This window comes from Hippocampus comes, unplaced genomic scaffold (assembly GCF_001891065.2).
Source record: "Hippocampus comes isolate QL1 unplaced genomic scaffold, H_comes_QL1_v1.1 scaffold22, whole genome shotgun sequence".
Classification (NCBI taxonomy): Eukaryota; Metazoa; Chordata; class Actinopteri; order Syngnathiformes; family Syngnathidae; genus Hippocampus; species Hippocampus comes.
The window spans coordinates 2,438,605-2,463,046 of record NW_017806175.1 but is presented as its reverse complement, the minus strand read 5'-3'; the positions used below and the strand labels follow the sequence as shown (position 1 = coordinate 2,463,046).

Sequence of the window (24,442 nt, the reverse complement as noted above, 5' to 3'; positions counted from 1 at the left end):
AATACACACAAAAAGTTGTTAAATGTTGTGAACTATATTAAGTGTATCAGAATGAATAGGAATCGACATTTGTATTCCGTTTAGAGCCAACATTCGATCATTTCAAAGAAAGCCGGATCATGAAAATAACGCAACCGCCACACCCCCCCCCAACTCCCGCCTGACAAGTCAACGCATTGGATGACCACATTAAAGAGTGAAAGATACGAAATCGGTGTTCTGTGGAACATTGTGTTGCGTATGCAGTTGCGGGGGCTGCCCAGATCAGGAGTTGGGGGGTGTGACCTCTCAGCACCACTTGTCTTTTTCTGACTCACTCTAACCGCACATTCTGCCATGTTGCAAGACGACTGTCGCTTTGTCTGTCACTTTATTGCCTACAGTTTAAAGCAATCGAATCGTCTTCATGTGTGTACAGGAATTGACTTGGGTGGATAGAACAGACACTACTGTATTCAGTACCCCCAATCAGAACATCTGCAAAAACTCAATTTATGGATCACTTTTTGTTTGAAAGCTTCTTTTTACATATTTTGAAAGAAATACAGTTTTAAAGTTCTATTTTTTTTCCTATATGTACTTAAAAATCATTGAAGCATCCGTGCTGTGGGTCGTCTTTAGACTGCCACCTTCCCAAAACTACTGTCATATTATATTTTGACACCGTACAGTTTGAAAAAAAAAATCTGAAATATATTTATCAAATAAAGTGTGGTGATCTACTTTGTACACGCGGCGCTACCTAAAAAATACTCAGCTCTCCAAGTACCACCATGATGACCCACATTAAATATACAGTGGCGTACAGAAGGCCCAAGTGTTGATCAAAAACAAGGCTGAGGTTTATGTCCCCAGACCAGAGGTGGGAAACTCCGGTCGGTCCTTGAGGGCTGAATGTTTGAGATGACTCTGGATCATGCAGAGTTTACCCAGTAACACTGCGCTTAAATATCAGAACATAAACTTAAATGATTTGATTTAGAGGGTTATTTATGTATTTATTTTTTTAGAATTGATTAACCTACCAATTGTCCCACCCTCTTTTCCCAACCCTAATTCAAACACCATACAATCATGTATTGCACATAATAATTAAAAAGTTAGTAATTGCTCATTACTTTGATAATCAATTAATCATTTGGAGATCTTGTTTGATGTATCAAAAAAACCTACATTATTTTATGTTAAAATAAATGTGGAACCTTCAGCCCGAACTATACATGTGAAATAGTAATTCGTTGAATCCTTTACTGAGATAAAGCTAGCAAAAAAGGCTAAATGTACTGATTTCGTGCTTTCAGTAGGCGACAGTTGCGCCAACTGGTAGAATAATCTAAAAAGTCGTAATCCACATTGAACACTTTATTTATTTTAAAGAAAAAGTTTACATCAACTTCTGGATGCGTTTGATCAAAAGAAGGCATTTTATGGATAATTAATATGTTTTTGTTGTGATTGTTGTTGCTGTTGAGTTTCGTTTAGCTCCGCCATTTTGGAATAATTCAAGGAAGAGAGACCGAACGACAAGCGTTTTGAGAGTCTTATAAGAATAAAATAACAGAATGGCTCAACGAGTCAAAATGTTTTCTTGTGTCTTTTGCAGACCTTTACTGACATCTACTGGTACTTTTTTATTTCGCAGGAATGAAGGCCCAAGTTATCGTAAGTAAGCCACCTCCTGTGTGTTTGTAAAAGTAAAATGAACCATTAATTAACATGAAAGAGTTTATCTCCTTCAATTTGCCTTTTTTTAACTAAACATTCTACCGCCGAATTTACCGTCTATTTAAGTTCATGTTGAGTACAACCTTGCATTGTATATTTTGCACACATTCACATACGCTCACTGTGAGGGTTATTCATCAATTCACCGCTGTGAAGACACAGAAGGATATGAAAGTAGGACATTGTTTCAGTGTTTTCCTTCCAGGGTCAGGTAAAGTTTCGAACTGAGCACAGCTCAAGTTTCCCAAAGTGTCGGTCAGCTCCTAACCCCATCAAATCGCACTGGGTGTCGTGACTGCCGTACATCACCACCCCCCCACATGCACATTTTAAGAAGAACCAAACAGTTGACTTCGATTCGGGAGATTCCCATCGAGCGTTTTTTTTTTTTCTTCAATAATAACAATTGCAAAGATCATACATCACTTTTATTCTGCTCAGTCCAAAGCCTCCAATCTATAAAACCTTTTTTCAGTCATTTAAAAACTGTCAAAAGTTACTGTTTTAATTTGATTAATAAAATCATCGCCTAATTCATCATCATAATAAAAATAAATCACAAAAATGAATTATCACCTCAAAATGTATTTTTTACATACACATGTAAACCTTTTTTTGTCGCCATTTTAATTCATGCACTAAATATTTGAGTTTATAAAGACATTTTTGAACAGCCCAACATTTCATTGTTGGGCTGTTCAAAAATAACTACACTCTCTGTAAAGGAATAGTAAATGTAATACCTTTGTTTTAAAAGTTGAAATTGAGTGTGCAGTGTTCTCATTGTTCATGACTAAACAATAAAAGCTCCAACTGTTTGCGAATGTCTAAGCGTTGCATTTAAAACATACCGCATGCTAGTTATCTATCATATAATTTGGGGTTTATGTGTCATAGCATCATACACTACGGTATAATAAATACAGTACAGCAGTTAGTTTGTCTGCTGTTTAACTAAATGTAATGTTTTGTTTAACTCCCAGACACACTTATTTGCGTAAGGCATCACTGGAAGTACAAAGCTTAAAGTGATGTGCTGCAACTTGGGTAAAAAAAAAAGGAACACGTCGCAAGCACGGTCCAGTGAAGTGTGTGATTATTTTTGCTAACATACAGTACATATTGTATGTAGTTTATCAAAACACAAATGTGAGTCAATAATGTGAAATAAACCTTTCTGATGCTTGAAAGGACTGCACCGAATAAAAATCACTACTTTTCTCATGTAACACAATCTCATTTCCCATGATCACTTTTTTTTTCTTTTCATCCTCTTTGTGTTTATTTAATTCAATTTTACATGCCCTGAATAATATGTGGGGATCGAACCCGGGACCTCTACACTGTGAGGTTGAAGCGCTAACCACGAGACCAACGTGCCGCCCATCAATCAAACTTCATTTATATAGCACTTCCCATACATAAAAATACAACTCACAGACCTGTACAATTAAAACATGAAAAATACAACATAAAAAGAGGACCCTCCCACTCCCCACAATATACACAGATACATATCCCCACAAGCATGCCTCTGCTCGCACACAAAAACACCCACACATTTGCAGGTTTACACTACAGATGATCCGATTATCAGTCTGAGAAAACAGCGAGAATATAACTAATGTTTGCTTGCTTCTTTAATGATGGTTATGTGAACAGTTTATTGTTAGTCTAAACTGTACATTGATATTATATTTAAAATTGATAACTGAGCCTGAGCAAGAACAAGACATCAGTTGTGAATGACCAAATTAGTTAATCTGGCAGCAGAGCAGCTTTATCCTCCTGATTACCAGGAAAAAAAATGTTGTCCAATCACATTTATTTTGAAATTCCCCAATCTATGTGAAGTAATTGGACTACTCCAAAAGAAATTTTTGAAATTCCACTACATTTTTTAAACACTTGAATACTAGGCTCAAATACACTTAAAACAACTCAAACAACACTTTAACGTGTTCATAAGAGTCTTATAAATAAAATGCCAACAGCATTTCAAGACAAAATGTGTTGATAAAAAGTATTACTTTTCCTCTTCCCATAAAAAGTGCTTGCACTGAGGGAAGCCATTTTCTTACTTTTTCTAACCCCTACAAATTTGGTATCATTGGAAAGCACTGAATGTCCTCTTTAGAGTAACGAAGGAGTTAATGCGATTGGATGCACTGGGTGGGAGATATTTAGGTTTACAAATGTCCTCTACAGAGGACAAATTTGAACTACTGGTCGTCAGGAGGTTATCAGTGAAAAATAATACACACAAAAAGTTGTTAAATGTTGTGAACTATATTAAGTGTATCAGAATGAATAGGAATCGACATTTGTATTCCTTTTAGAGCCAACATTCGATCATTTCAAAGAAAGCCGGATCATGAAAATAACGCAACCGCCACACCCCCCCCAACTCCCGCCTGACAAGTCAACGCATTGGATGACCACATTAAAGAGTGAAAGATACGAAATCGGTGTTCTGTGGAACATTGTGTTGCGTGTGCAGTTGCGGGGGCTGCCCAGATCAGGAGTTGGGGGGTGTGACCTCTCAGCACCACTTGTCTTTTTCTGACTCACTCTAACCGCACATTCTGCCATGTTGCAAGACGACTGTCGCTTTGTCTGTCACTTTATTGCCTACAGTTTAAAGCAATCGAATCGTCTTCATGTGTGTACAGGAATTGACTTGGGTGGATAGAACAGACACTACTGTATTCAGTACCCCCAATCAGAACATCTGCAAAAACTCAATTTATGGATCACTTTTTGTTTGAAAGCTTCTTTTTACATATTTTGAAAGAAATACAGTTTTAAAGTTCTATTTTTTTTCCTATATGTACTTAAAAATCATTGAAGCATCCGTGCTGTGGGTCGTCTTTAGACTGCCACCTTCCCAAAACTACTGTCATATTATATTTTGACACCGTACAGTTTGAAAAAAAAAATCTGAAATATATTTATCAAATAAAGTGTGGTGATCTACTTTGTACACGCGGCGCTACCTAAAAAATACTCAGCTCTCCAAGTACCACCATGATGACCCACATTAAATATACAGTGGCGTACAGAAGGCCCAAGTGTTGATCAAAAACAAGGCTGAGGTTTATGTCCCCAGACCAGAGGTGGGAAACTCCGGTCGGTCCTTGAGGGCTGAATGTTTGAGATGACTCTGGATCATGCAGAGTTTACCCAGTAACACTGCGCTTAAATATCAGAACATAAACTTAAATGATTTGATTTAGAGGGTTATTTATGTATTTATTTTTTTAGAATTGATTAACCTACCAATTGTCCCACCCTCTTTTCCCAACCCTAATTCAAACACCATACAATCATGTATTGCACATAATAATTAAAAAGTTAGTAATTGCTCATTACTTTGATAATCAATTAATCATTTGGAGATCTTGTTTGATGTATCAAAAAAACCTACATTATTTTATGTTAAAATAAATGTGGAACCTTCAGCCCGAACTATACATGTGAAATAGTAATTCGTTGAATCCTTTACTGAGATAAAGCTAGCAAAAAAGGCTAAATGTACTGATTTCGTGCTTTCAGTAGGCGACAGTTGCGCCAACTGGTAGAATAATCTAAAAAGTCGTAATCCACATTGAACACTTTATTTATTTTAAAGAAAAAGTTTACATCAACTTCTGGATGCGTTTGATCAAAAGAAGGCATTTTATGGATAATTAATATGTTTTTGTTGTGATTGTTGTTGCTGTTGAGTTTCGTTTAGCTCCGCCATTTTGGAATAATTCAAGGAAGAGAGACCGAACGACAAGCGTTTTGAGAGTCTTATAAGAATAAAATAACAGAATGGCTCAACGAGTCAAAATGTTTTCTTGTGTCTTTTGCAGACCTTTACTGACATCTACTGGTACTTTTTTATTTCGCAGGAATGAAGGCCCAAGTTATCGTAAGTAAGCCACCTCCTGTGTGTTTGTAAAAGTAAAATGAACCATTAATTAACATGAAAGAGTTTATCTCCTTCAATTTGCCTTTTTTTAACTAAACATTCTACCGCCGAATTTACCGTCTATTTAAGTTCATGTTGAGTACAACCTTGCATTGTATATTTTGCACACATTCACATACGCTCACTGTGAGGGTTATTCATCAATTCACCGCTGTGAAGACACAGAAGGATATGAAAGTAGGACATTGTTTCAGTGTTTTCCTTCCAGGGTCAGGTAAAGTTTCGAACTGAGCACAGCTCAAGTTTCCCAAAGTGTCGGTCAGCTCCTAACCCCATCAAATCGCACTGGGTGTCGTGACTGCCGTACATCACCACCCCCCCACATGCACATTTTAAGAAGAACCAAACAGTTGACTTCGATTCGGGAGATTCCCATCGAGCGTTTTTTTTTTTTCTTCAATAATAACAATTGCAAAGATCATACATCACTTTTATTCTGCTCAGTCCAAAGCCTCCAATCTATAAAACCTTTTTTCAGTCATTTAAAAACTGTCAAAAGTTACTGTTTTAATTTGATTAATAAAATCATCGCCTAATTCATCATCATAATAAAAATAAATCACAAAAATGAATTATCACCTCAAAATGTATTTTTTACATACACATGTAAACCTTTTTTTGTCGCCATTTTAATTCATGCACTAAATATTTGAGTTTATAAAGACATTTTTGAACAGCCCAACATTTCATTGTTGGGCTGTTCAAAAATAACTACACTCTCTGTAAAGGAATAGTAAATGTAATACCTTTGTTTTAAAAGTTGAAATTGAGTGTGCAGTGTTCTCATTGTTCATGACTAAACAATAAAAGCTCCAACTGTTTGCGAATGTCTAAGCGTTGCATTTAAAACATACCGCATGCTAGTTATCTAACTGTAAAACAAAACTGTAAAACGGTGCTCGAGACAGTGGAAAGTTCAGTGGGAAGAAACGGTCTGTTTGGACATCAAATGGAAATTTGCCTTTTATTTCCATTAGCAGAGCCTCCCTGCTGTATTTTTCATTGCGGTGACAGTCTGTTTGTCGGCATTAGCTCAGGCAAGTGCCGTGGGCTGGTGGTTAGCACGTCTGGCGTCATAGTTGCGAGGGGTTTGTTTCAAATCTCAGCTCTGCTTTTGTTTGGGTTTTTTTTTTCTTCAGAGATACTCCGACTTCCTCTCACAATCCAAAAACATACGTGTTCGATAGGTTTATTGAAAGCTCAAACTTTTCAACACCTGGGAACGGCTCACATTTGAGAAGTGTTAAATTAGCAATGTCTTTAATGTTGTGGTTGTAGCTTGCAGTAGTACCGCATCATGGGCTGAGAGCTCTCTTTGTAACATTTGTATTGTGTTTGAAGAGAAGTTTTACTGTCATTTGCTTGTTTCAGAAGGTGACTTTTACTATCGGTGTGACCGATAAATGGACAAGTTCATAGTGAGGCCTACAATACCTAGTAACAAAATTCATTGACAAATGCAGTTTTTCAGACATCAGGAAAGTGGGCGTCGCAGTCTGCAAGTGTGGTTTCCTTTGTCTCTTTTTTTTTTTTTTTTTTTAATAATGCAAGCATAGAATGTTACTACTGATGGCAAAGTGGGTTCCCAGTACGATGATAACAGTAGATCAGGAAGTGGAACTTCCTGCAACATGCAGTGAGTCTGAGCATGTGCCTGTTCAGAGAAGCTTGCCAACTAACCATCACATTTTTGCTTCAATTTTTGTTTCATAATCTCACCACCAGCCAGGATGAACAAACCCACGCTTCACCTTTTCGTCTCATGGTCAAAACAATCCTTCTGGGGGTGTAAACCACATCTGGCCGTAAGAACGCCACCTCTTGCATCATCCAAACTTGAACCTGCTGTGCACACACACTGGTGATTGATGTTTTCTATTATGTACGTAAATATGAGGACACGCACACGGTTGTGAGACGTTAACATTGGTAGAAATGAGACACCAAATCGCATATGACGCCTTCAACGGACACTGCATACAAATGGAAGTCAACGGCCTGTTGTTCTAACCATCCTGACGTCACGACTGTACTTTTACTTATTATTCAATGTCACGTAAATCCACCAGTGGGCGCCATATCCTCACGGGAGACTTCTTTCAGTAGCATGTATCGATAGTTTTATTTTGAGACTTTTTTTTTCCTCAACCAAGAAATCAACAAAAATGTGATTTTAATTAAAAAAAAAATCATACACAATTTTCAAAGTAAAATTAGATAACTAAATGCTAAATATTTGTACTTGCGAATATTTATGTCTCCGTAAAAAAAACAAAAACAAACAAACAAACAAACCAAAAAAAACCCACGTAACTCCGTAATTTATGAGCTTATATTTTTAAATTGGAGCAAGAATTATGTTTTTGTGGAGTGTGTCATAGCAGGTGTTCAACCCCCCCCCCCCCTCCCCATTTGTGTCTTGGATACAAAGAAAAAAAAATCTAAATTTGGAGATACACATTCTTTCCAATGGTCAGCGACTTAATTTTTTAAAATTCTACATATTTGCTGTTGTTTTTTTTAAGGCACGCTTGGACTTTGCACATTCAAACACAGCTGCTGAGCCACTGAATGCAAAGCTTTGTGTTATGCACTTATTGTCCACCTGTAAGATGATCCATCCCGCTAATGCATTGTGATCCAGTACAGCACTCCCAGTTAAAAAAAAAAATTAAAAATCACATTTTAGAATGATTGAATATTTTATAACAGCTTTTCAAGATCGTATTTTGTGCTTTTATACTGTAGTTTGACAACAGAAAGGGCAGGATCGTGCCTTTCCTCCACTCATTTAGCTCTGCTCACAGGTGTACAGTGTATGAGGACTTACAGCGTGATGCAAGACACACCTGGGAGCGATATGGGCGTGGATGTGTTACATCACGACTGTACGAGCGTCGAGAAAGAAGGGACATGAGCCAAAAAGCGTGTCACCAATGCTTTGAAAAATGTCACGGCCATGCTGAACAGGTAAATGTTATCTTTTGTCTTCTTCTTCTGTGTGTGTGTGTTTTTAAGTGTTACACGAACAGAGTGAAAGAGGATGTTGATGAGGTTTATGTACTGTATCCGTTAATGTTGGGGGGCGGGGGATGGGCAGAAATGTCATCATGTGAATGTTTTGTTTCCCATCTGTCTGGCAGGCGTTAGTATATGACCAACAAAGTTGATTTATTTTTTGCAAGTGGAATGAAGTGGTTAATTTGGGGCAATAGCAATTAAAATCTGGGCAGAAATGTTCTGCTACTTTGCATCTAGTTTGCCATTTTAGGTTGGCTAACATAATTTGCAGTGGAAAAACAACAATAAAGTACACCAAATTACATCACTTTGATGTATAAAATAACCGAGAATGTACAAAACCATTATTATAAGAGATACCTGAAACAAGACAACAAAAATCATTTTTAAAAACCAAGTTGTGCAATTAGGTCTTAAAACTATGTAAATTGTTCTTAGTTGGGTAATACCTCGGGCTGGCTCTGTCACCATTGTTTTTTAAAATGTGTGGTAATTTACAAACCATTCACTGCAGTCTGGTCATGTGTTGGCCTGGCAACACGGTGTAATGAGTTACAAGATAACCGAGTTAAAAGATGTCTTTTTGTCTCAGGGCAGTACATGCTGTACACGTCCATAAACAGCTCGTCCTCCTCTTCATCATGGATAAGGACAGTGCAGAATCAGGTAGGTCTTGTCTGAGCTCATCATTTTCACTGAAATCCACATCTAACTTTGTGAGTTTTTTTTTTTTTTTTTTTACAAGGACCCTTCATTCCTGTAATCACAATGCCAATGAAATTACAAACACACCAGTGAATGACATTTATTTTTTTTAACCTAAATATTCATGATTTCTTGAACAGAAAGGAACTTAACCAAATGTATTTGAATTAAATTCCGTTTGTTTCCATTGTCGCAAGACGATGTAGACTGCTTGCACTGACAACATGGCTGCCGATGGAGAGGAGCTACGGTGCAGCCAGGAAACATTCACAGCGCTTCAATTTTTTCCACGTTTTGTGTTAAAGCCTTTTATTTTCCCCTCAAAATTCTACACACAATACCTCATAACCATCATGTCAAAAAAGTGTTTTGAATTTTTTTTTGCAAATGAATTCATGATAGAAAAACTAAGAAAACATATGGACATAAGTATTCGCAGCCTTTGCCGCAAAGGTCAAAATTGAGCTCGGATGCATCATGTTTCCACTGATCATCCTTGAGCCGTTCCTAAAGTTTAATTGGAGTCCACCTGTGCATTCATCTGATTTATTTGGAAAGGCTCACACCTCTCTCGATAAGGTCCCACAGGAGACAGTCCGTATCAGTGCACAAACCATGCATTATGTCAAAAAAAATTGTCTCAAGACCTTTGATGGACAGCATTGTCTTGAGGCACAAATCCGGGGGCAAGGGTGCACAAAAATGTCTGCTGCTCTCAAGTTTTCAATGAGCTCAGTGGCCTCCATCATCCCTAAGTGGAAGGAGTTCTGAACCAACAGGACTCTTCCCTTTAGAGCTGGCTGCTCATCCAAACTGAGCAATCAGAGGAGAGAAGGGCCTTTGTCGGGGAGGTGACCAGCGAGAGCCTTCCAGAAGAACAACCATCTCCACTCCACCAATCAGGCTTGGACTGTAGAGTAGCAAGACGGAGGCCAACTTCTAAAATACTTAAATACTGTTTGTTTTTCATTTTGAAAACAGCAGGTATAGAATTGAGCTTTTTTTTTTTTTTTTTTAGTAGAATAAGACAAGTAAACCACTAAATGACAGTGAATATTCATCTCCAAATTTTGTAAGGTTAAATCATTTTCGATGAAAACAAACGAAAAAAAAATGTGAGTTACACCGAGTAGAATATGACGAGTACACACTAGACGATTGCTCCAAGTAATTATTTATCGACATGTTCAAGACTTTTGACCCGTGGCACGCGCTTCCCGAGCAGCAAATGTTTGTACAACTGCCCAACTTTATCTGAGAAAAGCGTGTGAGGGGGCTGCAAATGCCATATGTCACAATCAGAGTTTTTGATCCGGTTTGAGCCAAGGAATGCAGGTGGCAGACGGTGTTTTCGGCCGGATGCACACCTGCTACCCATTAGAAATCAGGCACTGGCTTTATTAGGGCCGGCTTTCGTGTTTTCACTTGCCGGAGAATTGTTTACCGTGCCACTGCTGTGCCCATTGTGTCGTAGTACCTTCTCGCATTTCGCCTTTGTGCGCTAGTTCGTATTTGGAGTGTGATTCTCGGTGTGTATTATTATTGCAACTAGATTGTTTTTCTCCTTGCCTTCGTGCGAGCGTTTTTTGTTATTCGGTTTTTTCGTGCCTTTCCTGGTACTCGTTTTTGCCAGCGTTTTCTGTTGTCTCGTTTTTGCGGTGCGGTTTTTGTTAAATAAATCTTATTTTCATACGTAGTTCTTGTTGTTGTCTGCTGTTTCGGGAATCCTTTAGATCACCTAGGTTGCGAGCGAAGCGGGTTCCCTTCCGCTTTGCCCGCAACGTGACACAGAGCTTTTGATTGGCCGAAAGCCAAGGAAGGCAAAGCTAATTAGTTTGTATTTGACATGCCAGTCCACATACTGTATCTAGAAATGCACTTTTAAAAATGCATAATCGTTTACTTTGTATTTCTAATTATTTTTGCAAAACCCGAAGTAATGACTCTCACACCCAAATTCAAGAACGAGTGATTGAGCGCAAACCCTTGTTTTTGCAGCTCAAGTTTCCTCCCCGGATGCTTTGAGAGTCATTTGTGGCTTCCTTGTGGTGGCGGAATGGTCGAGTCCACCGCCCCACCTCCCCCCGAGAGATGCTGGCATGTTAACACGCGTGTTGATGTTTTGACATCGGTTCATGTTTTGTCACAGGTCTCACGTGGCAGGTGAGGGCCAACCAACGTTGCTACCACAAACGCCAGCAGAAGAAATCCTTCCTGGGCCTTCGTTGGGGGCGTTGCTCGGTGAGTGGCGGCTCCCTCCTCCAATGTGTGCTCAGATGAAAAAGAGAAATTTCAGTCCAGTAATTTAATAACCTTGTTGCCAGGACAACCAGGTGCGCAGCTATAAGTACTCCGTCCTCACCTTCCTGCCGATGACGCTGTTTGAGCAGTTCCAGCGCGCCGCCAATCTCTACTTTCTCTTCATGATGGCGTTGCAGGTCGGTCATTTGCCCTCTTGCGGGCCTCTCGGCTTCTTATTGGTCAGGTTTTCATTAAGGGTCTTCACATATTCGCCTTAAACCCTTTCATGCACCCTGTAACCTGACCTGTCCACTGTAGTAACCGCTACCCCTGAAAGGGTTCGTTTCGAATCCTACGGCCCCACTGTATTTCTTTCATGCATGTACATTTGTTGTTTGTGTGTTTGTGTGCCTCCCAGTGTGTCCCCATCATCTCGTCCATCCAGTGGTACATCTCCATCATCCCGCTGCTCCTCATTCTGTCAGTGAGAGGCGTGAAAGACCTCATTAACGACATGGTGAGACCACCCGCCGCTCTCCGCATCCCTCGGGCCAGGCACGTGCTACCCACGGCCCGCCTCTCCTCCAACGCGCCATCAACGCTCTCTTAAGAGTCGCCGCAGAAGCCTTTACACACTCTCCTTCGTCGTCCTCATTGACTCCTCGTCCTCTCCTCATTGACTAAAACCAGTCGTCCCAGTAGCATTAATTCCCCCGCTGTATCATTAAAGCTTTTCCCTCCTCGACGTCGGGGTGATGTTTTGCATGCGCGACTCTCTGGTTAAGTGCACCGCTGAGTTACAGTCGTTAAAGGCTCTCCAGCTGAAACGCTCGCTTGACCCCTCGCTATTGACTGATCATTTAGCAAAGGGTGTAAATCTCCTGGCTGGTGTCACCGCTGGGGGGCCGCGTAATGGCGTTTCTGCTTCCTACCGTCCCAACCTTTTCACGGACACCTTCACTTCACACATCGCGTGTCCTCAGTGGTGGGAAGTAACTAAGTATAAATACTGTATGAAATACTTTAAACCTGGAGTATGTTACTTTTTTGTCTTTAAAAAAATGCATTTTCACCCAAGCCACGACTAGATTAGATGACACAACTTTGATAAAGTCTACCAGTTCCTATAAAATCTTGCTTTATTTTCCAGTGTTTTATTTTTTACTTATCGTGTCGACCCTATGTTGGCCCACTAGATGGCGGCCTAAAAAAACGATATAGAGTGCTACCTCTACTTATGAACGTCTATTCAGATGAAATTTTAAAGTCGCGAAACGCCTCAAATATTGCCTCTTGTTACGAAAGAAATTTCAAGATATGAAAGGTAAAAATACAGTCTGGTCTGCTACTCGCAACTCCGAGTTTCCTGAACGCAACATATTTATAGCTGCTCTGCCACTGGCTATTACCGAGCATCATCCCACGCATCCCATTGGCTAAGAGGGACCTCGACTGTATGTGTCTATGTATTTAGATAGATAAGTAGATGGATATGTGTCTGTGCAGCATCCTCGTGATTTGCCCCTCGGGCCATGAACCGTTCCAATAGTTTTACATAAATGTGAATCACCCAGAAAAAGTGTTCACTCACTCTGCCGATTTTTGCCTTTTCGAAGGATTGAAGCAAAGGTCCTTAGATCAGTTATTTACAAAACGCCAGGAAAAAAAACACTTCTGAGAGAGAACATGAATTAAAGGGGGCAAAAAATGATGAAGGTGCAGTTAAAAGTTAAATGACCATCATTTTTATTCTTGACTCGATTCTTTGTTTTTTACATGATGCACAACTCTCATTTATTGTTCAATAATGTAATTGTAACATGTATTTGTTACATATTTTGATGTATTTCTATGCTTTCGGAAAATTTATGTCTGAATTTTCGGGGGGCTTGGAACGGATTAGGGTATTTACATGGCAAAGGTGTCTCTACTTACAAACTTTTCTAGTTAAGAAATTTCTTCCAAAACCAATTAATTTTGTAAGTAGAGGTGCCACTGTACTAGAAATAACGCAATTTAGGTAAAAAAAATTGGATTTTTCACGAATTGTTTGTCACTCAGATTGAGATGCTGGTCGGGCATTAAAAACAGTTGCTAAATCAAAATTTTCAGATGCGAGTACGAATGAAGCATAGCATATTGTTTTGTGTGTGCTCGTGTCACAGAAATGTTAGAATGGCAACTTGTGTGACGTAGCCTATCCACATATATGGAGAGTGCATCTTTTTGTTCCACACGTATCTGTATTCCTACTTCGAGTGTGAGCGCTTTTGCCACCTCTGCCTGTTTCCAGGGGAGGAGACGCAGCGACGCGGAGGTCAACTCGCGACCGTGTGACGTGCTCGTTTCCCAGAGGTGAGCACAAAGACGGGAGGGTGTGCCAGATTGATACGTGAATCACTCGAAGGAATTCTCCACAGTATCAATGCTCCAATGAGATCTGCACGGAAAAAGCAAATGCTGCCAAACAGGCTTCTAAAGAAGTTCTAATGAAGTGTAAATGAGTGAAAGCCTGGATGCTCCCTAAGGTGCCGGTTTAGAGTGGAATACGAGGCATTCCGCGGGAAAAACAAGATCGAGTGATCTCTCAGCATGTCGTTTTATTGTCATTTAATCCTTTTAATGCAATTATGTTCAGGGAGGTGTTTGGTCATTTTGGAGAATGCTATGAAGAATCAATAAACCATAAATGTTCATCTCAGCAGAAAACAATAACTCAGATGCAGGTGTTATGATGTTTAATAAGTGTTTAATAAATCTTCGGTGGGGTGAATGCTGACAGACAGGCATTAAATGTGTGTGTGTGTGTGTGTGTGTGTGTGTGTGTGTGTGTGTGTGTGTGTGTGTGTGTGTGTGTGTGTGTGTGTGAGAGAGAGAGAGAGAGAGAGAGCGCGAGAGAGAGACTTTAATGCTTGCATCAAGTTTTTGTTTTCATTTTGAGTTTAAGATGCTATGTTTGGAAAACGCGCTGAAACATATCTATCTATCTATCTATATAGATTTTATTTTTTATTTTTTTGCATGCTGAGAGAGATTCATTCACATTCCTGCTATTGTGCATCCAATAATCAAATCAGAGCTCGAATGCTGAGAGACACTTATCAACACTAAAGCTACTATGTGTCAAAAATCAAAGTAGGAATGCTGTCACGAACATCCAGCCCCTTGGAGCATCGTTTTTACCTGCAATATTTATTGATTTTTTTTTTTTAAATGATCTGTTGTGGTGTTTAACCATCTCTCAGCATTCAGGTTATCATTTTGAGTTAGGACAAATGATTCATTTGTGCCATCTGTTCCAGCTTCACTACGTTGCACTGGAAGGATCTGTGCGTGGGAGATATCGTGCGCATCCACAAAGACCAAACCATTCCTGTGAGATGCTGAAGTTATCATATGAAATATCAATGACATTCTTTTAGAAAGATGCACAAATGACCTTCGCTTGACCTACATCGATGAATGCTATTCTGTTGCTCCTTCTCTATTACTGCATTACAACTTTTAAAAAATGTAAATAAGCACCCACTGAATTATTACATGTGACAAAATAATTTGCTTATCCCCAAAGCACTGATTTCCAAACTAGTAAAACCAGCATTTTGTTGTCTACACATAGTATGCGCCGTCATAATACGATGACATGCTCAAACCTTTATTTGGTCTCACCGTTATAACGGCCCAATGACAGAAGCTGGAACCACAAGGCGGCCTGCGACAAAAATGAATTTGACAACCCTGAGAGTGTAAATACTTGTTTGTCGATATGGGCCCTGTGATTGGCTGGCAACCAGTTGGTAGATTTTCTGCTCACGGACGGCCCAAATGATGTAAATGTTATTACCTGTTGTTAGATGTGTCGATTTAACAACTGAGATTAATTAGTCACAAAGCCTCGAATTAATTGTCCTGACTTTTCCCCACTACTAATTGAGTGATATGGTTATTCGCAGGCAGATGTTGTGCTCCTGTGCAGCTCCGAACCACACAGTCTGTCCTATGTGGAAACGGCTGACATTGATGGGTGAGACTTTTTTGGATTAGCACGTCTGCCTCACACTTCTGTCTGTCGTTATTTCGAGCCGAAGCAAAACGGTCATCGTCAGTTCATCGCTCTGTCATCGTTATTTTAACTGTGCTATAGTCATCGCTAAATTTTGTTCGGCGCCACTATTTTCGAACCATCTGATCTGTTTCTTGTCTGACTCTCCCATAAAATAGTCTCGAGATGAATAATTTCACCAAGATTTAACAGGAAACAACAACAATAAGGATTTCTATGCAAATCAATACACACATATAGAAGCAACCAGTCAAGGGTAATACTAGCGCTAGCTGCAAAGCGGACACACGGTCACCCCAACCAATCCAGGTTGTGCCTCTCGCCCAAAGTCAGCTGTGATAGGCCGCAGTTCACTCATGACCCTGCAGGAGGACAAACGCTGTAGAAAACGAATGGTTAGATGACTAAATGCACAAAATATTATGGTCCGCGGACCGGCGGTTGGGGACCCCTGGGTTAGATGACTAAATGCACAAAATCTTATGCAAACGAATATTGAAATGCCTCATTTCTACTCTTGCAGCGAGACGAACCTGAAGAGCCGACAGGCTCTCGCTGCGACGCATGACCGTTTGACATCGGAACCCTCCGAGTGTCTGCTTGCCAACTTTGACGGTGAAACACTGGGTTTTTTTTAATCTTCCTAAATATTTTCTATAGAGACGTGCGATAGAAAGACATATGGATATTTATCACACAGCAAATGAACAATTCTGTGAATTAAATTCCCAGGCGTGGTTTTCTGCGAGGAACCCAATGACGGCATGTACGCCTTTAGAGGGCAGCTGCACTGGAGAGGCGAGCGTTTCCTGTTGGACATTGAACACCTACTCCTAAGGGGGACCGTCCTCCGAAACACACTGATGGCCTACGGTTTGGTCATATACACCGGTAAGGTTAGATTCATTTACATTAATGTATAATGAACCCTCAAAGTGTCTCTGGAAGCAGACCACAAATAAGTGCTTTCCAAAATGTCTTTAGCTCATCTTCTATTGTGGCCTCCACTTGCTTCAAAGGCAAATTATATTGCGTTGAATGCATTATACGGCTAATTATGGACGGCGCCTTTGAAATGTGTGTCATCATAACGTCTCCCTGATCAGCTCGCACGCTCGTCCCTGTTTTAAGTGATCATTGATCGGATATTACTGGACCGGGCGGGAGGTGTCGCGGCTCTCGCCGCTATGACCCTCTCAGTTGTCGTGAAGCGAATCTATACGTCAAAATCTTCCGCAGATGGCTTTTCCGCCCTTTGTCACATCACATGTATCGATAGAGCCCCATTGCGACCCCGCTCACACGTGCTCGATTGAGCCTGGCCTTGACTTTCACCACGCAGACAAAGGTATTGGGGACACGGCAAATTAAAATGAGGCAAAAATAGAGCACTCTACTTTGGAGCCATGAAAACTAGTTTGACTTCCTAGTGTGCGTTCATGAAGGCGGACCTGTGATTCTCTGCTTTACTCGTCGCTTTGTTTTGATGAGACGCAAAATGCACATTTTGACTTACAAACTGCAACGCAAAGCCATTATTTTGTGCCTTTCGAGCAAACAGACGAAGAGAAGTGAACAGAACAGCAGAAAAGAGAAAGAGACTAACCCAGCAGACTGAAAGATCTTGTTCCTTTATTGTCACGCCTCATGGGCGTGATCCAGTTCATCTCTTATGTGTTTGGTAAAGGTTTATTTCAGGGTCTCCATAAGAGGAAGAATGAAGGTGAAGGTACAATTTAGGAGTTTAGTCCAACCCCTGTACGATTATTTGTTGTGTCCAAAGACTTTTGTCCATATATGATAGTCACGTTGAAATGTTGGCATTCATTTGCAGTCTGTCAGAAAGTAGCGAATGTGAACAAGTTAGTCCACGAATCCCTGCAGTGGGGTGAGGGAGGGGAGGCACTTCTCCGTTCGTTTCACCTCTGTACAGCAAGGTCGTCTTGCTCAAGGGCACATCAGCGCCTGTCTGTCTTGTCGAGGCGGGGCTTGAACTTTTGCTCTCATAATTATCCGACCCAGGTGCCGACACGAAGATCCTGAGGAACTGTGGCAAAATACGGGCAAAGAGAACTCGCTTGGAGAAGACTCTCAACAGAGTGGTGATAGCGGTGAGTGCTACATTTTTCATGAGATCCAATGCTTTTACTGTCTTATTTATTCTACATTTAAAGATCTCTACTTGCTTACATGCACACGACTACAGTGAAACCCCAACTGATATTTTTGCTTTTTGTCTGTTTTTCAAGTCTAAAGTATGATTCGAGCAGGGATTCTTAGGGTATAGAATATAACTATCAAAAAATGTGGTTGAACTCAATGCGGTTTTGTATGTTTGTCGCCACCCGCAATTGATGTTTTCAGTCAAATTACACTTCAAACAAAGAGAATGACACATTTGGTTTTTTAAACAAACACATAGCGTTGCCCATTTAGCTTCATGCTAACAAACAATGCAGAACCCCATCGCAATTTCATCCTGGGATTTAATCTCATGAACCTAATGAGGCTTCCACTGAGACAACATCTGTTTGGGGTCCACAGATAATGGTGTTTTTGCTGCTGGCCGTCCTTCTTCTGGCCATCGGCTGCGCGGTGTTTACAAGCCGGGTCATGATCCATAAAGGGTTTCTGTCTGCTCTGGTTATCAATGGTGACCCGGTCTACACGGGCTTCCTGGTTTATTGGAGCTACTTCATGCTGCTCAGCCCGGCCGTGCCCATCATGCTTTATGTCACGTCAGTTGGTACCTGCTGCGATGTACAGTGTGGGTGTGGATGTCATGTTGCTGATGATTGTGTGTGTGTGTGTGTGTGTGTGTGTGTGTGCGCACGCGCAGCTTTGAGATGATCCACACATTCCACAGCAAGTTTATTAATTGGGATTTGGAGATCTACTGGAGTCAGACAGATTGCCCAGCACAGGCCCGGAACACCTCGCTGTGTGACGAGCTGGGTCAAGTGGAATACCTGCTGAGTGACAAAACTGGAACGTTAACGCAAAATCGTCTGCTCTTCAGGCAATGCTGCATCGCTGGCGAGATCTACGGTAAAGGCTAATTTTTTTCTGTATTGAATCTCTCCATACGGTCTGGGTTGTGTTTTTGTTTTTTGTTTTTTTTTTTGTTACTGCTGTACCTGGATTTATTGTTTCATTTTTCACTCCAACAGGTGATTCTTCAGCAAGGGCAGAGGACATAGAGGTACTGTGTGATCACTTCTGCATGAATTCTCAATGTTATACATCGTACAATGCAGAGCATGATGTCATTTTGGTTATAAGCAATGTGCGTTCTGTCGTACTTTTGCATGCGTAGCCGATGGACCTCACTTGGAATCCGTTCTCCTGTGGTGGTCTGTACATGTGGGCTCCCGCCCTGGTGGAGCGTCTCCGAGTGCAACAGTGTCCGACCGTCAGGCGATTCTTCACCGCACTGACTGTGTGTCACACTGTCATGGCCCAGTGGAAAGACGGTTAGAGGAAGTATATGCAGTGGGACCCCGACTTACTAACGAGTTTTTCAAGAGACGATCCGTCACTTGGCTGATTTTGTGTCTTGAATTGGGAGCAAAAATTTCAGTCACGAGCACTAGCGGAATTCACAACAAGCAGCAATTTGGCAGAAGGTGAACAATTCTTCAAAAATAAAGTCCAGTGCTTGCATCAAGCTATTTATGTTTCATAAATGCTCATTAAAAGTATCTTTTACACGGCATTAATGTCATTTTCTTTATCTTAAAATAAGTCTGCTAGCTTAATGCTAACATACAATGGCAAACTCCATAGATGGGAAAACTGAAATTAGCATCACCACTGCGGTCATATTAAAGCATCAAACAAACGCTACTTTAGCATAAACATGGCAGTTTACATATACAAATAGAACATCTGACATCCACCTGCTGGAGTTTAGCTTATGCTTTAGTTTTAGTTTGCTGACCATCTTCTCCACCTCTACCCGTGCCACATAGACCTCTTTTAATGATATTCTCCTACGCATTTCCTCTCAGATGCTCCAGTTTACCAAGCAGCGTCTCCTGATGAGGAGGCACTTGTCGGCGCCGCCAGGGAGCTGGGTTGGGTCTTCCTGTCCAGAACGCGAGATGATATGGTTATCTCCGAGATGGGTGTCACGCGTCACTATAAGCTGCTGGCGTTGCTTGACTTCACCAGCCACAGAAGACGGATGTCAGTACTGGGTGAGGGAGTCAATGTTTTCATTCCTTATCCTTCCTCTTTCAGCAGCTATTTTCGGGGGTTTGCTCTCCATGGTTTGCTGTATTTGTTCCAATTTGATGCAGTCCGGGAGCCGGAGGGGGCTTTAAAACTGTACTGTAAGGGAGCTGACATAGTGATACTGGAGAGGCTGCAGAGGGACTGTCCACATCTTGAGAGCACGGAACAAGCCCTGGAGGTACATCGAGTACATACACACAAAAGCGCTGTTCGGACACAATGGGTGGACTTGCCAACATCTACTTCTCTGAGGGACCCGAATGGAAATTTAACAAAAGCAGTCTTATAATTCACCAGATAATATCTGTCTTTTGACTTGGTAAAGCAGTGTTGCCCAAGGAAATTATTGTACTCTCTGTTCCAAGTAGCTGTGACTAACCTGTGTACCGGGTTTACCTTGAATAACGTGGTTTAAGACCATCAAGCCAAACTGTTATGTTTATGATTGGCCTGCTTTGCTGGAGGTCTGCGCTCATACTGATATTTTTTTTTTCCAGCTGTTTTCCAAGGCCTGTCTGAGGACCTTGTGCATTGCTGTTCGATCGGTTTCGGAGACGTCATGGGAGCAGTGGAGTAGAACTCTAGCTCGGGCTGCTGCCATGCCGACCTTTGACCGCAACGCCCTGCTAGAGAAGCTTCATGATGAGATGGAACAAAATCTCCAGGTGGGCTCGCTATGAATTATTTCAGTGTATTTAATGCTCTTTAACCCTGTCAGGACAGCGGTTACTACAGTGGACTGCTGATCATGATAACAGGTTACAGGGTGCACCGAAGGGTTAAATTAAGGTGTTTACATGCATTTGCAAAAACTGATTTGTCAGTGGTCAGATATTCAAATCTTTATATTCAAATCGTCTTGATGACAAATTGTGCGTCAATCATGCGCAATGCACAACTTTGTCACAGAGACTCGTGTGCATAGAGGAAAAGGTTTTGAATTGTTCTGTCCACTGTACTGAACACTGAGGGTGACTCCACACTGGATGTGTATTTTTGTAGTGATGCAGATATATCTTAAGACTTGAAAAGCTGACCTCTGTATACATGGAAGGGTGAAAGAAAATCCAATTTATAAAATACATTTGACAGTGGATGAATAGCATTCTTTCTATAACTTTTGCAGCACCCACAGTGAAATACGGTATAACTTTTATGATCTGTAGCTTTTAGGGGTTACAGCCATAGAGGACCGACTCCAGGAAGGCGTTCCCGAGACGATTTCTCTCCTTAAACAGGCTGGGATTAAAGTATGGGTGCTTACGGGGGACAAAAAAGGTATGTCAACACCAACGCAATGCAGACCAGCATTTACTTTGTACTTCCACGTTTTGTAATTGTTTCTACCCTCAAGAGACGGCAGTCAACATTGGATATGCCTGTAAACTACTGGATCCTGACACGAGATTGCTGGAATGGCAAGAGTTGAGGTTCAAACGTGATGAGAATGAAGACAAATGAGGGAACATGAAAGTATCATATGACTGATTTTGTATGTTTGAGTCACAGACAGATCCTCCAATCGCCGGACCCGGGGGGCCATTTCCATAAAATCAAACACACAGAACTGTGGGCAGTTGAAAAGGACAAGGCTGGAGTACAGACTGCTGTGGTCCTGACTGGACCTGAGCTGGTAAAAATGAATAAGTATACATTTTCTATCAGCGCTATAGTGTGGATTACTAGCTACAACACTACAGCAAGTAACACTTTGAGTTACTAAAGCTCGCTTATATACAGACATTTGGTTCACAGCACAAAAATCAATCACGTAAGAGTTTGTGACAAAAAAAAAAAAAAAAAACCTACCGGTAAGTTAAGGCACTCGTAAGTCAAGGTACCACCAATGTGTGATGTAAAAATTAGTTGACCAGTTTAAGAGCCTTGTGGAACCACCACTATTATCTCTTTACAGTCAGTCATCAATAGAGTTCCATTCCTACAATGGTAACATATCTGTATTTGTACTTTAGATCGAAGTTGACAGTCTGTCTCTAACCTATGCTAATGCAGTAGTACAGTCATAATGAGTGAAACTATTTGTATGTAAAACATTTGGAGGCCGTGAATACAAAACAACCAAAAGAAAAACAATAATGTCAAAGTGCCGTATAGTATCTTGGGACCATAAACCGAAGGCCACCTGAAGTTGACCTGATATTTCTCAATAGACAGATTTTGACCAGAGACCAGAGTGGGGCGCCAAGTTCATGAGTCTCGCCCGACAGTGTCAGACGGTGTTGTGCTGCCGGGTAACACCTGGACAGAAGGCGGACATTGTTACTTTGGTCAGGAAGCACACAAGCTCTATCACGTTGTCCATCGGAGATGGCGCCAATGATGTCAACATGATCAAGAGTGAGTGGATGATCCAAAACAAGATTGTTGTTTTTCCTCACGCTTTAGTATTAAGACATGTCTGTTGTCCATTTTAGCCGCCCACGTCGGCGTGGGACTGACCGGAGTGGAGGGAGGTCAAGCTGTCCAGAGCGCAGATTTTTCATTGTCTCGTTTCAGATTCCTGCAGAGACTTCTGTTAGTCCACGGGCGCTGGTCGTATCAGCGCATCTCCCTGTTCCTGCGCTACTTCCTATTCAAGACCTGTAGCTTTGCGCTAGTGCACCTGTGGTTTGGCATCTTCAATGGCTACAGTGCTCAGGTAGGGTATTCCGTCAAGTCAAGCCAAGCAGGAGTGCACAGTAGGAATTTTGTGAAATAAAGTGAAACTTCTCACATGAAAGATTATAAATCTTTTTTTTTTTTTTTGCGCAGTACAAACACTGAAAATACTGTTTCTGTCTTGCAGTCTTTGTATGAGACATGGTTCATTGCATTTTACACTACCTTCTACACATCAGTCCAGATTTTCTTTGTGGCCATCTTTGAAAAGGTGAGAGAGTTGGCTTTTTTTTTTCTCCTATTTGTAACACTAATATTAATATAATAATAATTCAGTATGATGGGTCTGTTTGAAGGATACTTAAATGGAGCTAAATGAATGAAACTAAAAGTGAGTGTATGTATGTATATACCGTATATATATATATATACGGTATATAGATAGATATACATACATATGTATAAATAATCTTTATATCTGGTGCCTTTGCACAAAGGATAATTTCACGTATTTAATTTCTTTTCTTATTATTATTTTAACATGAATGAAGCTGGAGTTGGTTGCGAAGAGCTCATATAATTTTAGAGTTGTAATTGGAGAGCCCTAACACCAAAACAACAAAAATTACAACAAAATCTGTTTTAAAACATTTTATTAACAGCAGGAAAAATACTTTTACTCACTAAAAAAAAAAACAAAATATGTAAACACCGAACCTATGAAAAGAATGCAACAAGGAAATTCCAATCCCCCCTTGACAATGCAGGCACTTGGTATGATCCAATTAGCTCTTCCTCTATATGAGACCCTGACTTCCGTTTTTTCTGCCATTTGCCTGTAATCCCCATGAACCTGACGTTGAATGCAAGCCACTCCACTCTAAGGTAAAAAAACGAATACATTGTCATCTCTCTTCGGCGACCTTGTTGAACGTGCAAAGATTTTGCTGGTTATTGCTATGTCTTGTGTTGGATGTTTTGGTAACTCATTTATGGGTCAAAAAAGTTAAGTCAACAAAGTTTGGGAAGATTATTTTGCAGCTAAATAGTGGACGGTGTATTTTGACATCAACTCCTGGTTCACCATTTCCATTTTGGATGAAACTTTCCAGCTCCTTCCATTTCAATTAACTATGTTACACAGCAACAAATATGGTAAGTAATTTTTTTTCTCTATTCCTGCTTGCTAACAGTGGACTGAACCTGTTTTATTGGTCCAGTCTCAGCTGGTCCCCATCTTTCAACAATCACTCAGCTAACTTTTAGCTAGAATCCGTATTAACCAAAAGCTCCAGGTGCATTTTTGCTACTGGCTAACTTTAACAGTTGCAGTTAGCTACAGAATAAGCTATTAGTTAGCTATTACCTTTTAGCTTTGCTGTGATTTAACTTTTACTTAAGCTTTAACACCAGCCCAAAACATTAGGTAGCTTTTGTGTTGTTTGTATTGTACTTATAGTTGTTTTGTTTTACTAAAACTGAATTTTACAGTTTTGAGCTTGTAACTTTACACTGCAGCCAAGTATTTTATCATATGAACGTTGTTATACTAAATGACTTTGTAAATTACAGATGAGAATCAAGCTGGGTCCAGTAAAGAAAGCAAGCTAGCAAGCAAGTATGAAGCTACGTGTCAGAAAAAGGACAACATACCAACCATCACCATTTTTTTCCCATTATTGCTTCAATGTTGTTCAACAATGTCATTTATATGAACTATGGAACTGTGGTTTTTGTTTTTGGGGTATCAATGTCTCAATAAAGATTCAGCCATTGCCCAGTGTTGCTGTCCTTAGCTTTGTGTGAGTCGAGCCACAGCGGCCACAAAGTGCAGAGTGACATTCTTGTCGCATTGT

At 40.6% G+C, this 24,442-nt stretch overlaps 1 protein-coding gene across 3 annotated transcripts in view; it reads left to right on the top strand.

Annotated features, from left to right (window-relative positions):
* Positions 1-24,442, top strand: part of atp8b3 (ATPase phospholipid transporting 8B3) — a 32,122-nt gene that overhangs the window by 4,818 nt on the left and 2,862 nt on the right. Inside the window, exons 1-25 of one of the 3 annotated variants that reach the window (XM_019897110.1) lie at positions 7,413-7,562; positions 8,509-8,671; positions 9,315-9,388; positions 11,577-11,668; positions 11,752-11,865; positions 12,087-12,185; positions 13,962-14,023; positions 14,971-15,043; positions 15,622-15,692; positions 16,255-16,346; positions 16,464-16,622; positions 17,754-17,842; positions 18,276-18,469; positions 18,571-18,779; positions 18,902-18,933; positions 19,048-19,204; positions 19,742-19,930; positions 20,033-20,145; positions 20,465-20,632; positions 21,134-21,245; positions 21,322-21,397; positions 21,477-21,600; positions 22,139-22,325; positions 22,403-22,626; positions 22,774-22,857. In XM_019897110.1, coding sequence (XP_019752669.1) covers positions 8,661-8,671; positions 9,315-9,388; positions 11,577-11,668; positions 11,752-11,865; positions 12,087-12,185; positions 13,962-14,023; positions 14,971-15,043; positions 15,622-15,692; positions 16,255-16,346; positions 16,464-16,622; positions 17,754-17,842; positions 18,276-18,469; positions 18,571-18,779; positions 18,902-18,933; positions 19,048-19,204; positions 19,742-19,930; positions 20,033-20,145; positions 20,465-20,632; positions 21,134-21,245; positions 21,322-21,397; positions 21,477-21,600; positions 22,139-22,325; positions 22,403-22,626; positions 22,774-22,857 — 2,805 coding nt within the window. In that variant the 5' untranslated portion in view covers positions 7,413-7,562; positions 8,509-8,660. Of the gene's footprint in view, positions 1-7,412; positions 7,563-8,508; positions 8,672-9,314; positions 9,389-11,576; positions 11,669-11,751; positions 11,866-12,086; positions 12,186-13,961; positions 14,024-14,970; positions 15,044-15,621; positions 15,693-16,254; positions 16,347-16,463; positions 16,623-17,753; positions 17,843-18,275; positions 18,470-18,570; positions 18,780-18,901; positions 18,934-19,047; positions 19,205-19,741; positions 19,931-20,032; positions 20,146-20,464; positions 20,633-21,133; positions 21,246-21,321; positions 21,398-21,476; positions 21,601-22,138; positions 22,326-22,402; positions 22,627-22,773; positions 22,858-24,442 lie in introns of those variants that run through there. The other 2 variants (XM_019897109.1, XM_019897111.1) reach the window with 2 other exon arrangements.